This window comes from Tenrec ecaudatus, chromosome X, assembly GCF_050624435.1.
Source record: "Tenrec ecaudatus isolate mTenEca1 chromosome X, mTenEca1.hap1, whole genome shotgun sequence".
Classification (NCBI taxonomy): Eukaryota; Metazoa; Chordata; class Mammalia; order Afrosoricida; family Tenrecidae; genus Tenrec; species Tenrec ecaudatus.
This window is the reverse complement of record NC_134548.1, coordinates 39,608,213-39,622,008: the sequence shown is the minus strand read 5'-3', so window position 1 is coordinate 39,622,008 and position 13,796 is coordinate 39,608,213. Positions and strand designations below refer to the sequence as shown.

Genomic DNA, 13,796 nt, shown 5'->3' with positions numbered 1-13,796 from the left:
TAATAGAGTTGCACACATTTCTTCCAAACCTCAGCTCTTTCCTTCCTCTTTCCCCACTCCACAGCAATTGTGAGTGACTGCTGGCCATACACTGCCACTGTATTCACTAGGAAGGCATCTGCACTGCCTCCAGCAGAAGAGAGTGAAGGGAGAAGGGAAGCTGGGCCCGACTTCCTAGACTGCCCAAGAACCTCCTCTGCTGGGGGAGGGGATGCTCTAGAGTGCTTGCGGCTATATCCACTCCTGCAGTAACTTGAGAAACACTCTAATAGTAGAATGTTCACTACTGTGGTCAGTGTGAACTTTTAGCTAACGAGATGGTCAATAAGTGAGGAGTAGGTGTGTATAGTGAATGCTTTTTTTATGAGCCTGAACTTCAACCTCTATGTTAGGCAGGTCTCAGCAGCTCCACTCCCAGAGAACATCTAACACGTGACCTAAGGAAATATGTACCACGATGTTCACAGCTGTAATACTTGTAAGAGCAAAACAGCAGAAACACCCAAATGAATCAACCGGAAGGACAAGAGAATGAGTATGTATAGTCTATGCACACAGTGCAGTAGTGAAAAATGAACCAAAGTGACATAAAATTAACTCACCCAAAACTACACCTGTTATGAAGCTAAATGACACAGGTCTTTTCCTCTAGTTCTCGAATACTCCCCACCCACTATGATGATCCCAATTCTACCTTGCATAACCGGATGGACCGGGAGATGTACACTGGCACGGATAGGAACTGGAAATACAGGGAATCCAGAAAAGATGAGCCCCTCAGGATCAGTAGTGTGAGTGGAGATATCAGGAAGGCGGAGGGAGGGTGAGGGAGAAAGGGGGTACAGATGACAAGGTCTACATATAACCTCTTCCCTGGAGGACGGACAGCAGAAAACTGGGTGAAGGAGATGTCGGATGGTGTAAAATATGAGAAAATAATAATTATTTATAAATTATCAAGGGTTCAATGGGAGGGGGAGGAGGGAGGGAGGGGGAAAATAAGGAGCTGATACCAAGGGCTCAAGTAGAAAGCAGGTGTTTTGGTGTTTTGGGAATGATGATGGCAATATATATACGAATGTGCTGGACACAAATGATGTATGTACCGATTGTAAAAACAGTTGTATGAGCCCCTAATAAATGATTTTAAAAAAAGAGTTTCATACAGGTGAAGTGCCACTATTAAAAAAGTAAAAGACTACTAATCACAAAAATTAAAAAAAAGTTATTGTCTTTTGTGAAGTAAAGGTTCATGACAGTGCCTACAGAATTTTCACTTAATATCATGCTTCAATGTTTACATACATATTACACATTAATTTGGATATGTTAAATTATTGCATAGTACGTTTTACATGCTCATTATGAATATGTGACAAGTAAAACCCACCACATTTACTAGATGATTATACAAACATGCAATATACTTACAGGGACAATTTCAACATCAGCAATCTCGGTAGATCCACCAATCCTCAGTTCAATGACATTTGAATGGCGAATAGCAATCTTATTTAGGAGAAATAGAAAACTTTGTAGAAATTACATCAAAATATAATCATAACTTGCAGAAATACTACCCAATATTTCTATAACATTCTATAATTTAAATAATCATAACATTTATAAATACCACATAACTGTACCCATGTGACTAGACCTCCTTGCCAAGCTGTGTAGCATCTTTGTTCTTCTCTAATTCCAAAGGGTTATTCAAAATCAAAACAAGTCGGAGACAGGGGAACTCCTTCTCATGGAAAAATATTAATGTCATCCTCAGTAATAATAACAGCATCTACAAAATTGCTGATTATATGAGCTGAATACATTAACTCTGTATTATGCCTCAGTATCCAATGAAGTCACTATTGCTAATACCCCTAATTTACAAATGAGGTAAATTGAGACTTAACAAGTACAAATAATTTGTCCTTTTTTCTTGAAGGCATGCAAACTGAAAGGATTAGCAGCTAAACTTGAATCATGTTCTTAGCACTCACACTCACCTGTGTTAAAGAAACTTATGACAGTGAAATAAGAATTGAGTCGTGTAATTCTTATAAAAGAGATAACTGCAGATTATTCAAACATATAACCATGAGGCAAAACCTCAGAAACATCAAAATAGCATCTTATGAAACCTCAGAAACATCAAAACAGCATCCTATCTATACAACATGAAGAATTCAAGATGTGCATTTAAGTTTCAGTGTATGTTACGGTTATAACCCAATATAAATGTGTTTCCCGCAGAATCCCTGAAAGGCTGAGAAACCACAAAGTATCATTTAATTCAGAATTAATGGGGGCGTTAGCATGCTATCTAACTAGTTCTATTAACCTAGCTGTCATATTCATAAGATCATCTCCATACTTTATTTAGAGAATCTATAGTACATAATAAAACATTTCAATAAGAATCATAAGAAATATAATTCAGTGATTCTAAGGAAAATATCAGGTGCTATGCTCCTCATGTGATGAACTACACATACAAGTCTTGAATCCCCTTGCCTACTCACCAGCTCATCAAGTTTTTAATTTCCAGAAGATTCCTGGCTGACAGAATTCATTCTGTCATCACTAGTCCACTGATGCCCCTGATCACTGACCATTACTACAGATTTAAACTAAACCCGACACTATCATTCCAAATAACTGCACAACCTCTGAAATAATGCACTTATCTATCTTTCTCTTTCCCACAACCTCCATTTGTGTTTCACAGTACTTTTAAAATCCTGGACATCATGGGGGACCATCTAAGCTTGAGTTGTGTGGTGGTCTTACATTTGGTCCCAATTCATCTATCTCTTCTTTGTCCATATTCACATGAAATTTCAGTTTATTATTTCTGATTTTGAAACCCCCAAGCTTAAAGCCTCTAGCTCTTATTATGAAGAACAGCATGTTCAAAGCTGTGGATAAGGCCTTGCATAACCTCAAACTTGCACAGATCTCTACGTATGTTTTTTCCGTTGGCCACATAGTCTATAATCTGGTTATGCTAAACTTCCACTCTCTCCTACCATGTCACATGTGTATTTCCCTAAAATACTCTTTCCCTCTCACTTCTCCTCTCTCCCTCCATTCCACCCCCACCATTTCTCTCACCTGGAATTTCTCCTAGGAAGCTGTCCCTGATACTTTGAGGTATAATAAATGAAATTCATTATATTATACTGTTAAGAAAGATAAGCTTTAAAAATGTATAGTCCTTTAAAATACAGTTGAAATTACTTTGTTGGTAAATTCTTATGCTTAATGACAAGATTTTTAGAAAATTCCCAAAATATTATGCTGTTGAAAAAAAATGTTGGCTTACACTCAGACTGTAAACCATGATATTTCTGACCATTTTAATTTTATAACATAATTTCAATATGAAAGTAAGATACAATCCTAATCTGCATTGCTTACTGAGGGACCAAGTGTTAGATTGGATTTTTATCATTAATCACTATAGAAAATCATGGGCTATATTTATATATAACATTGCAATCATTCCCTGTAGAAAAAACACTTTTGAAAAAAATTCTATGGAAACATGCTCAGTGTTTAATAGTATTGTATTTACTATTATGAATACTTTAAGTAACCAAATAAGCCTCATAAAATACATCAGGTACAAATATGAATACCTTTGCTTTTGAATCAAATTTTTCTGCCTTCCTTGGTGTGCAGGATATATTGAGGGTAGCTAATCCCCCGAATGGAATTATTCCTTCTGATGGAAAAATATTCAGGATAGGCAAAAGACTCTGCTCACAAACCTGCGAGTGAAAATATACAGAATTGTTGCATTATTCACTGAAGTTACTCTTTTAGTTTATCGTTCAGAGGAAAGCTCCCGAACTACAATCTAGAGAGAAAACCCCAGAGCACAGGTCACTAGATCATTTTGTAATAGAATACTAAACATCAGAAGAACAAACAGTTTGTACTTCAACAGGCAATTGCTATCCTAGGCCAGCAAACAAAACCTTCGGTAGTGGCACCTTCCAACTAAAACCAGAAAACCATCTAGTATCTGCAGTGCCATTTTAAAAAGACTTTGCAAAACTTACAAGGAACAGGAGCATTTGTTATAGGAGTTGCCAGAATAATAAATGCTAATTTGCCAGTTTATTTTTTCCTTGATTCTTAAAATTGAAAGCAACATCATGAGAGGAACCAGGCAATGAACTACCCTCCTTTATTAACTGTATTCTTGGTAGAAATCATAATGACTAGAGTATCATTTTCATCTTCAAAAATGTGTAAGTAATTTACCAACTATTTATGATATAGTTTGTCAGCGGGCAATTTGGACCTGTCTACCATATTTGAGCCAATATAATGTAAAGAGTAATTGGTCGTCATATTTTGGGGTTAAAGAAAAAAATCGACAATGGTAGTAAGACTGAAGCAACATTGAAAAGGGACTCCCTATTTGCTTATTTAGATCAACAGGTTTATTTAGTCATAAGATAGAAGAATCATGAGTGAAGTATCTTAAAAGTTACCTTCAGACAAACCAAAAACAAACAAAAAACATCAGACCCTATCCTTACTCTGCTTCCATTTAAAATGACTCTATATAAAATGGCCTTCCACTAGATCCTGGATTTTTTACTACAGTCACCCTGATTTCAGAGTGAAAATGAGGAAAATGGGAGAATTATTTAAATATGGCATATATCATTAATAACAAGCATATTTAATATTTTGTTTGTCATTTAATTTTTTCAAGGAAACAAACTGAACAGTAAAAAGGGCAAAGCAGGAGAAACAACAAGACAGGAGAGGGAAAGGAAGCAAGAAAGAAGAGAGGAAGGCTGAGACTGAGAAAAGAAGGGAGGGATGTGACATCGTGTTCAAACTAATGCCTTAGGGAAAATGAAAAGGATAAACTGAATTTCCTGAATCTAGATAAATCTCATCTAAATTATCTAAAAATTAGCATACGTCCGTTTCTAAGACACTACAGTATTAACAACCTAGTATTTCTGGCACACAAAAAAAGCCAACCAGTGACATTATCTATATAATATGAACAGAATAATAAATCGCCGTTATTCTATTTTACCTTGAAATAAGCATGGTTTTGTCCCTCATTGTAAAGAACTGTTTTCTTCCAAGTTGTTAAACCTTGGGGACTATTACTGAAGAGTATCCTTGGCTCCAGAGGCACAACCCTAGTGTGCCCTACCTAATGATGTGAGGGGAAAAGGGGAAACAAAGAAAAACAAAGTCGGAAAATGGTAGGTAAAATATTTTCGTTCCATCCAAAGATAAAGTATTTTAATTGTAACCGCGTAGTAACCAAATATGATTATCACAATTATATATATATAATATGGCTACAGTCTTGATTTTGTATATCCCCCAAAGCTAATACAACTCCTGGTTTTAAAATGACCCCTCAAAAGTTCATGAAAGAATGAAATTAAAAGACAATGGAATATTTCCATGAACTTCTCAAAGTTTCTTCATATACACATAGATATTATGTTGTCAGTCGTAATAGCAGTAATAGAAGCAGTGTGTTAATAGCTAATAGTTTGTAGCAACCCACATGTCCATTGGCTGAGTAATGGATACATGATAGAAGAGTCATCAAATGGAATACTATTCAGAAATGAGTACAACCACATGCATCAGAGTAGATGGTTCTTAATGAGGAGCTGATGCCAGGAGCTTAGGTGGAGAGCAAATGTTTTGAGAATGATGAGGGTAATGAATGTACAGATGTGCTTCACACGATTGATGTATGTATGGATTGTGATAAGAGTTGCATGAGCCCCCCCCCAAAAAAAAATAGATGGTTCTTGCAAATCTGTTGGGGAACATGAGATATCAGACATAAAAGAGAGCGCATAGCTTGATTCATTTATATAAAGTTAAAAATCAGACGAAACTAATCTATGCATTTAGCAGTGAGGTAGTAATGACCCTGGGAAAGAGAAGATGTCACCTTTGAGAGGGATGTCTTGGGAGTGCTGGCCATATTGTTTCCTGAGCTGGCTGATCTGAGTCCTTGTTACAAAGAAAATAACAGTTTGCTAAAACTCAGTGGTACATAATTTATAACATGCACTCCCCCCTCTCTGTGTATTATAATCTAATAGAAAGCTTTTTTGGGGGGAAAGCTTTTAAACATTATAATCCAGAGTCATTGGGACTTAGCGAAAAGTAGAAAGATCCTGCTTGTTTCAAGCCTGGAGCAAAGAAAAGTCCCTACTGGGTGCCAACTGCTGCTTCTCATCCCTTAGGCCGCCCTGATCTTCATTGCTAAATATATTTAAGATCAAGGACATGGCTTGCGAGATAAAATGGAATTCACTAAGACATTTGCCTACTGTTAAATCTCTAAGAATACTGGTAAGGCAATTATTCGGTACAGGAATAAAGAGCATTCTTGGTGTTCAAAACGCAAGAAGTCAAGGCCTCCCGGGCTGTGATCACAGAAAAGGCTAGCATTATATATCGCAACTTTGACTTTATTCACATCTTCGTTAAAAGAAATGAGTGCTTTCCCATGAACTTTTTGAAGCCCCCTGGTAGGGATTCTACAAAGCCGAGAGTTTTACCTATTTCCTTGCTATGAAAATTACATGAGGAATTTCATATCGATCTACCAATTATCACTGGAATATTAACAGTGTTAATGAATTAGGGAAAACCACATTTGTCTCTATTTGTCTTTTGCTTCTATTAATGCAATCCTTTCATTTAAAGTGGCTCTCTTGTTAGTATTTCATATAGAGAGAGATGCTCCAGCAAAAGTTTTGGATTTTAAATTAATTCTAGATATAATAACACATTTTAAGTTTTTTTTTAATGAAAAAGTAAGGTCCCATGAAGGTGTGACAGTAACTTAGGTAATTAAGTGTTACTTGCAAAAGCTTATTTAATGAACATTATATATGGGGGGGGTGCTTCAAAAAAATTCCTGGAACAATTCTATTATCTTTTCATTTCATTTTCATGAACATTTTGAAGCCCTTTCGTGTGTGTGTGTGTGTGTGTGTGTTTAGCCAAACTTTCAAAATGTAAAGTATATTAAAAGGCATAATTACATGTGCAGCACATTTTAGTATCATTGTGTTTCCTTCATGAACCTGAAGAATAAATTCTCCCTTGTCTGGCGAACTAAAACTTGGCTTCCATTTTACTTCACATTCCAATGTTGAAAATGCTTCAACAACCCCTATACAGAGGACAAAGAGAGATTAAGACGGTTGACCACACACACACGCGTTCATTTTTGGTTTTTTTCAAATAGTTTTTCAATAAACATCCAAAATAAGAGCTGGCATAAAAATGAACAGATACTACATAATAACTTATAGCAATCAAGTTTCAAAAAGTGAAAAATGCCACGCCAGAGATTTACAAATGAGTATATTCTTACAGGGTTTGAACATAAAACTAAAATGCATCCTTTATATTCTAATTTTATTAGACAATTAAAATATAGGACACAAAGTATATCAACATTTGAAAAGCAACAGAAAATTTATCAATGAGGCAAACACTCTAGGATTATAACTGACAACATATTTACAGTAAAATATCATTTGTCATCCTTAACCAAAATTATTCTACTGTGTTTCCTGACACTCTGAAATACCTATTAATACCAGAAACTCATTGAGATTTTCTGAAAGAGATATCACCTGTAGCAGAAACCTTTTGAATATATGCATTCTTAGAAGATGTAACTTGTGATGTAGTTATATAATTATCACAGTTTTAGAATCCAGATTTATTGAGTGGTCAGAGTCAATAATAATTTTATTGAGAGTGTAGTAAGTATTGGACATATTTGGGATTTTGTCTAATGAATTAATTCTTTCCTTTGTTGTAAGAAAACAATATTTTATGGAAAGGATGACTTAGAAGTTCTTTAAGAAATGGTGTACCTGAGATTCAAGGGCAACAGATACTGAAAGTTAGAGGTCTGTGATTATCATGAACAAACCCTGCCTTGGGTCAAGTTGACACTCACAGAGAAGGGAGGCAGAATTATAGTTTTTGTAGCGGGAAATTACAGACAGATTTTTTTTTGGGGGGGCTGGGGTTGGAGTGGTCAGGAATACAGATTTCCATGTATTGAATTTTTACATTCTCTACCACCATTACCAATTGCCATCAAGTCGTTTCAGACTCATGGCAACCCCATCCCTGTGTACCAGAGTAGAACTGCACTCCACAGGGTTTTTAAACTGAATTTTTCAAAATCAACCACAGAATTTTCTTGTAAGGCACCTCTGAGTGGGCTCAAAGGATCATCCTTTCAGTTAGCAGCTAAGCATGTTAAGTGTTTGTACCACCCAGGGACTCTAATGTTCAAAGAACCCTTATAAAACACATTATTCTCCCCAGGATACAAGATAAAAAAAACCTGGAATGTACTTTGCTCACAATTACAAAGCTACTGAAAAACTAAGGTGGATTTTGAAAGTAGGTCTATTGTATTCCAGAGTTTGCTTTCTTTCTACTCATACTCTGTTGGACTTCCTCTGATTATAAAATACCAGATGAGTCACGGCAGATACAATTTACTTAGAAAGATATGATAGTCACATAAAATGAAGGTGACACGTTAAGCATTCAGTCTCTAATTGGCCATTCACGGTTTTTTTAAAAAGATGACAGTTAATGTCATCATGAAGGCCTCAGAGCACGACACAAGGATGTTTGCTGTATTCAACAGGTTACTAGATAAGTCTGTTTAGTAGTTATTGGGCTTAACTTTATGTACATATTAGGTTGAAGGATAAGGACAGAAGGCTGGTAGGACCAAAAGCAAGGTTAAGAAGGTGGACAACCAACAATAGAGCCATCAAAGACAGTAAATCTAAGATATTTCATATTAATACATTTTCTAGTTTAGAACTTAATTTTTAATACATGCACTAAATGCTGTATGTAAAGAAATTAGGGTTTATCCTAAAAAATTCACAATTGGATGAAATATGTCCTTTACTACTGTTGTTTCCAAACATAATAATAAAATAAAAATCACACTGCCCATCAGAATCCTTATCTTCAAATCACATACATACTCAAAATTGTATTTCCTGCTGACCATATGATTGACTTTAATGGTATCACCTGTATACAGTGCAAACTTATACAGTACAAACTCAGTGTTTAGTGCCTGAATAAATACACATGTCTAAATTAGAAGAATAAACTGTTACCTTCAGCAGGGCAGACCGTGAATGCCCCCCCTTTGTCTTCGCCCACCAAACGCCATGTAAATCGGGCAAAATAATTTTGGCTATTAAGTAGCTGAACGGTTCCCCGAAAGCCCGAGTTTATGCAGAAGCCATGTGGTTTCAATACTATATCATTCACAGATAGCGCAAGTTTTACGGGTTGGACAACTGCCTTCACTAGGATATGCCCACTGGGCATGTTGTTCACTCTAAAGGTGAAAGATCTGGAACACAGCAAAATTATCCAAAATTAACTGGTTAAAGCTATTTTGCAAGGATAGCATTTCCATATTCAAAAAATCATGTTTATTGACATCTACGACCAGATCTTAGTAAACTATGAAAGATAATTTACACTAACAACAAAATACCAATCTATAAATAATACCTGTATACGTATTTACTGCATGCAAAGACAAAATAGTACATGAAATCCAATTATTTAGGAACCAATCAATACATATGCTACTAAATACAATTGATTCTAGCAAATAGAAATTAGAGAATAAATCTTACTTGCAAAATTTTCCAAGTGTGAGCGATTGAAACATCATTGAAACGTAAGTAGTGGCTTTAGGTGGAATCACATATGAAAGCTGTTTGGTCTTCTGAAGTTCTTGAAAATCAATATCTAAATGGACCCAAACATGCACTGGTAGCATATTAATAATATGCAATTTGATACTACTTGTGGATCTCATACAAACTTCTCCATAGTTAAGGATGGAAGGCCCTGAAATAATGAAAATGAATTATGTCAAGTGCTAGCAAATGTAGCCAATTATAATAGTCAAGCTTTCATCGTATTCTGATCAATAACCCAAAAATATATTTCAAAATGTATTTATTGTAATATTAAGGATTAATCAATCTTTTATGGTAATTTTATCAAAATGAGCATAATTTTTATATGACGATTATTTACTAAAAATCAATATAGCTATTTCTAGTTATATTGATAATTATACTACGGGGCACATCCCCCAAAACGGAATTATGCTAGGTGGAGCGGCGCTTTCATAGTACGCATCGTTCCTGCTAGGCGAGCATTGAACAACTAACTCTGAGTTAGTGCAGTGGTGTTGCCTGGGAAAGTGCTCTCTGAGCACAGTGAATTTTTTCATAAAAGCAGTTCGGTCAAATCTCTTCATTTGTGATGGCCAATTTAAAAGAACAGTGTGCAGCTGTGAAATTTTGTTTCCTGCTCAGAAAAAAATGCATAGAAGCTGTTGATGTTAACACAGCTTATGAGGACAGCACTATGGGGAAAACTCATGTGAGTGGTTTTCTCGTTTCAAAAAAGGTAAAATGTGGATTGATGACAAACTTCGTTCTGGGCATCTGTCCAGATGTCAACTCATAGTACATAGTGAATTTAGAGTTCGTTCCATCAGGGCAGGCTGTTAATCGAGCTTTCTATTTAGAGGTTCTGAAAAGCTTGCATAACGGTATGTGACAGAAAAGGCCTGATTTGTAGCAGATGGGGGACTGGTTTTGCCACCTGACAATGCACCTGCTCACGCAGTCATCTCATTGCATCAGTTTTTGGCAAAAAAACAGCATCCCTCTCTTATCCCAGCACCTTATTCACCCGAACCTCACTTCATGTGACTTCTTTTTGTTTCCGTGAATACAGACAGACATAAAAGGAAAGCGATTTGACAATGTAGGGAGGTGGAATAAAATGAGGTAAATGCTGTCAGCTATGCAAACAGCTGAGTTTTAAAAAATGTTTTCAAGAATGAAATGACAGATTTGACAAATATATTAAGTGTAATGGAGAGTATTTTGAAGCTGATAAGGTTGTTTTCTAAAAAAATTTAAATATATAGCTTTGAAAAAATTTTTCCAGGATGTGTTGGGTACCCCCATGTATGTAAACATTATTAATATTCATTAAAATGGATCTTATTAAGGAATTTGCATGCTCCAAAGCTCCCTTTCCTCCTGCAAAATCAAATATCCTATCTTGAAAACACACAAACAAACCCATTTTCATCAAGTTGACTCATGGGGATCACATGTGCTACCCATTAGAACTGAGTGCATGGGATCTTCTCACCAGGCCTTTCTTTAATGGTTCCCTTTGGTGGGTTTTTAAGTTAGTAGTTGTTGATCACAAACCATGCATGTGTTGGGTTACAAGTAGGGCTGCTAAAATGAGGTTTTCTACTCCCGTTAAGAGTCACAGCAGTGGTTCTCAATCTGGGGTTTAAACGACCCTTTCACAGGGGCTGCCCAATTCATAGCAGTAGCAAAATGACAGTGCTGAAGTAGCAATGAAAATAATTTCATGGGACTCACTCTCTCACTCTCACTCACTCTCTCACTCACTCACTCTCTCACTCACTTACTCACTCACCCTCCCACTAACTCCCTAACTCACTCTCCCACTCACTCTTTCACTAACTCACTCACTCACTCACTCACTCTCTCACTCACTCTCTCACTCTCACTCACTCTCTCACTCACTCACTCACTCTCTCACTCACTCACTCACTCACCCTCCCACTAACTCCCTAACTCACTCTCCCAGTCACTCTTTCACTCACTCACTCACTCTCTCACTCACTCTCTCACTCACTCTCTCACTCTCACTCACTCTCTCACTCACTCTCTCACTCTCTCACTCACCCTCCCACTAACTCCCTGACTCTCCCACTCACTCTTTCACTCATTCACTCACTCACTCACTCACTCTCTCACTCTCTCACTCACTTTCTCACTCTCTCACTCACTCACCCTCCCCCCCCCCAAAAAAAAGAAGAAAAATAAAAAAGAAAATAATTTCATGGTTGGAGGAGTCACCAAAACATGAGGAATGGTATTAAAGGGTAATAGCATTCGGAAGGTTGAGAACCACTGAGTTCTAGTCTCTGGCCTGCCGGATTTGTAAGGTATAATTGAGATCATGATAGTGGGGGAGGAAGCATTAAGGAAATAGAGGAAAGTTGTATGTTTTATCGGTGCTATACTGCACCCTGACGGGATCATCTCCTCCCCAGAACCCTTTTGAAAGGGGATGTCCAGGTGCCTACTGATGAGCTTTGGGTCTCCACTCCACTCTCCCCCGCATGCTTCCCCCCTGTCCCCGCCCCACAGTCATAATCCAATTCTATTTTACAAATCCGGCTATACCAGAAGATGTACACTGGTACAGGTAAGTGCTGGAAACACAGGGAATCCAGGACCGATAGATCCCTCAGGGTGAATAATGTGAGTAGCGGTATCAGGAGGCTTATATAAGGGGAAGATGGGAGAGAAAGGGGGAACTCATCACAATGATCTACATACAACCCCCTCCCTGGGGGATGGACATTGGACAATGTAAGGCATGACAATAACAATTTATAAATTATCAAGGTCTCGTGAGGGAGGGAAGGTGGGGGAGGGAGGGGGAAATGAGGAGCTGATATCAAGGGCTCAAGTAGAAAGAACCTGTTTTGAGAATGATGATGGCAGCAAATGTACAAATATGCTTGACACAATGGATGGACGGATGGATGGATGGATGGATGGATGGATGGATGGATGGATGGATGGTGAGGGGTTGTACTAGCCCTCAATAAAATGATTTTAGAAAGAGTTACAGTCTCAAAATCCAGCAGGGGAAGTCTACTCTGTCCTCTCAGGTCAGTATGAGTTGAAATCCACTTGAATACAATGAATTGTAAGCTCAGACAGGGGTGCTATTCCCACAGGGCTACTAGAAAATGCAGAGGAACAATACTCCAAATGTAATATTGGTTACACAACTGTACATCATCACTAAAATTCCTTCTCTTACCATGTTCAACTGATGAAATTTGTAAAATCTCTCAATACAACAGGGGAAAAAAAGGCCTAAGTAGGGGTTTTGGGGGGTAGAGTCTTACCAATGACGACTTGATGAATTTGCTTTGGTGTCAAAGATAAGCTGCAATCTTGTTTTTCATCAGGTGTAGACGGGTTTGATTTCAGTCCTTGAAGAACCTGTTGAGAAAGCGTAATTTCCCCCAATATTAATATTGACTTTTCAATGTTAGCATATTAAGGATTGTAAAGGTATAAACTAATCCCAAAGCCCTTTGCTGTGGAGTTGATCCGAATTCATATCAATTTCTAAAGGACAGAGTAGAACTGTCCTATCGTATTTCCAAGGTTGTGATCTGAACAGAAGCAGACTGACATCGCTCTCCCACAGGAGATCTGAACATCAGTCGTGGTGTTAGCAGCAGAATGCAAATGTGGAATCATGCACATGCCTTTCTTAGAGATTCTTCCTCCTTGTCAGCTATATTCCTGGTACTTAGCAATTTGTCGTCTTTAATCTCTTTTGGAGCTGATTCTTCTTCCACTTCATTGTCTGATAACACAGGAGATTTAAGGCCTGATCCCGGCTGTAAGCCTATATTTGTGTCATCATATGAATATTTTGAATTCCTATCAAAATAATAATAAACCGATGTTAAATGGTTTCCTAAACATGTCTGGAAATCAAAACATTCCCTGCAGTGTGTGCTCTGGGTGCTCAGCTCAGATTTAGTTAAGCAGGCTGGTGCACTTATCTCAAGAACAATGGTCTGTGCTGCTGGAGCAACCCTCCTC

General features: G+C 37.3%; 1 protein-coding gene across 1 annotated transcript in view; it reads right to left on the bottom strand.

The window, feature by feature from the left end:
* CFAP47 (cilia and flagella associated protein 47) overlaps positions 1–13,796 on the bottom strand; it is a 222,767-nt gene that overhangs the window by 178,857 nt on the left and 30,114 nt on the right. Inside the window, exons 12-19 of the mRNA XM_075538347.1 lie at positions 13,454–13,631; positions 13,085–13,181; positions 9,726–9,942; positions 9,192–9,433; positions 7,062–7,192; positions 5,069–5,191; positions 3,642–3,773; positions 1,432–1,509 (exon numbers count right to left, since the gene is read on the bottom strand). Coding sequence (XP_075394462.1) covers positions 1,432–1,509; positions 3,642–3,773; positions 5,069–5,191; positions 7,062–7,192; positions 9,192–9,433; positions 9,726–9,942; positions 13,085–13,181; positions 13,454–13,631 — 1,198 coding nt within the window. The remainder of the gene's footprint in view (positions 1–1,431; positions 1,510–3,641; positions 3,774–5,068; positions 5,192–7,061; positions 7,193–9,191; positions 9,434–9,725; positions 9,943–13,084; positions 13,182–13,453; positions 13,632–13,796) is intronic.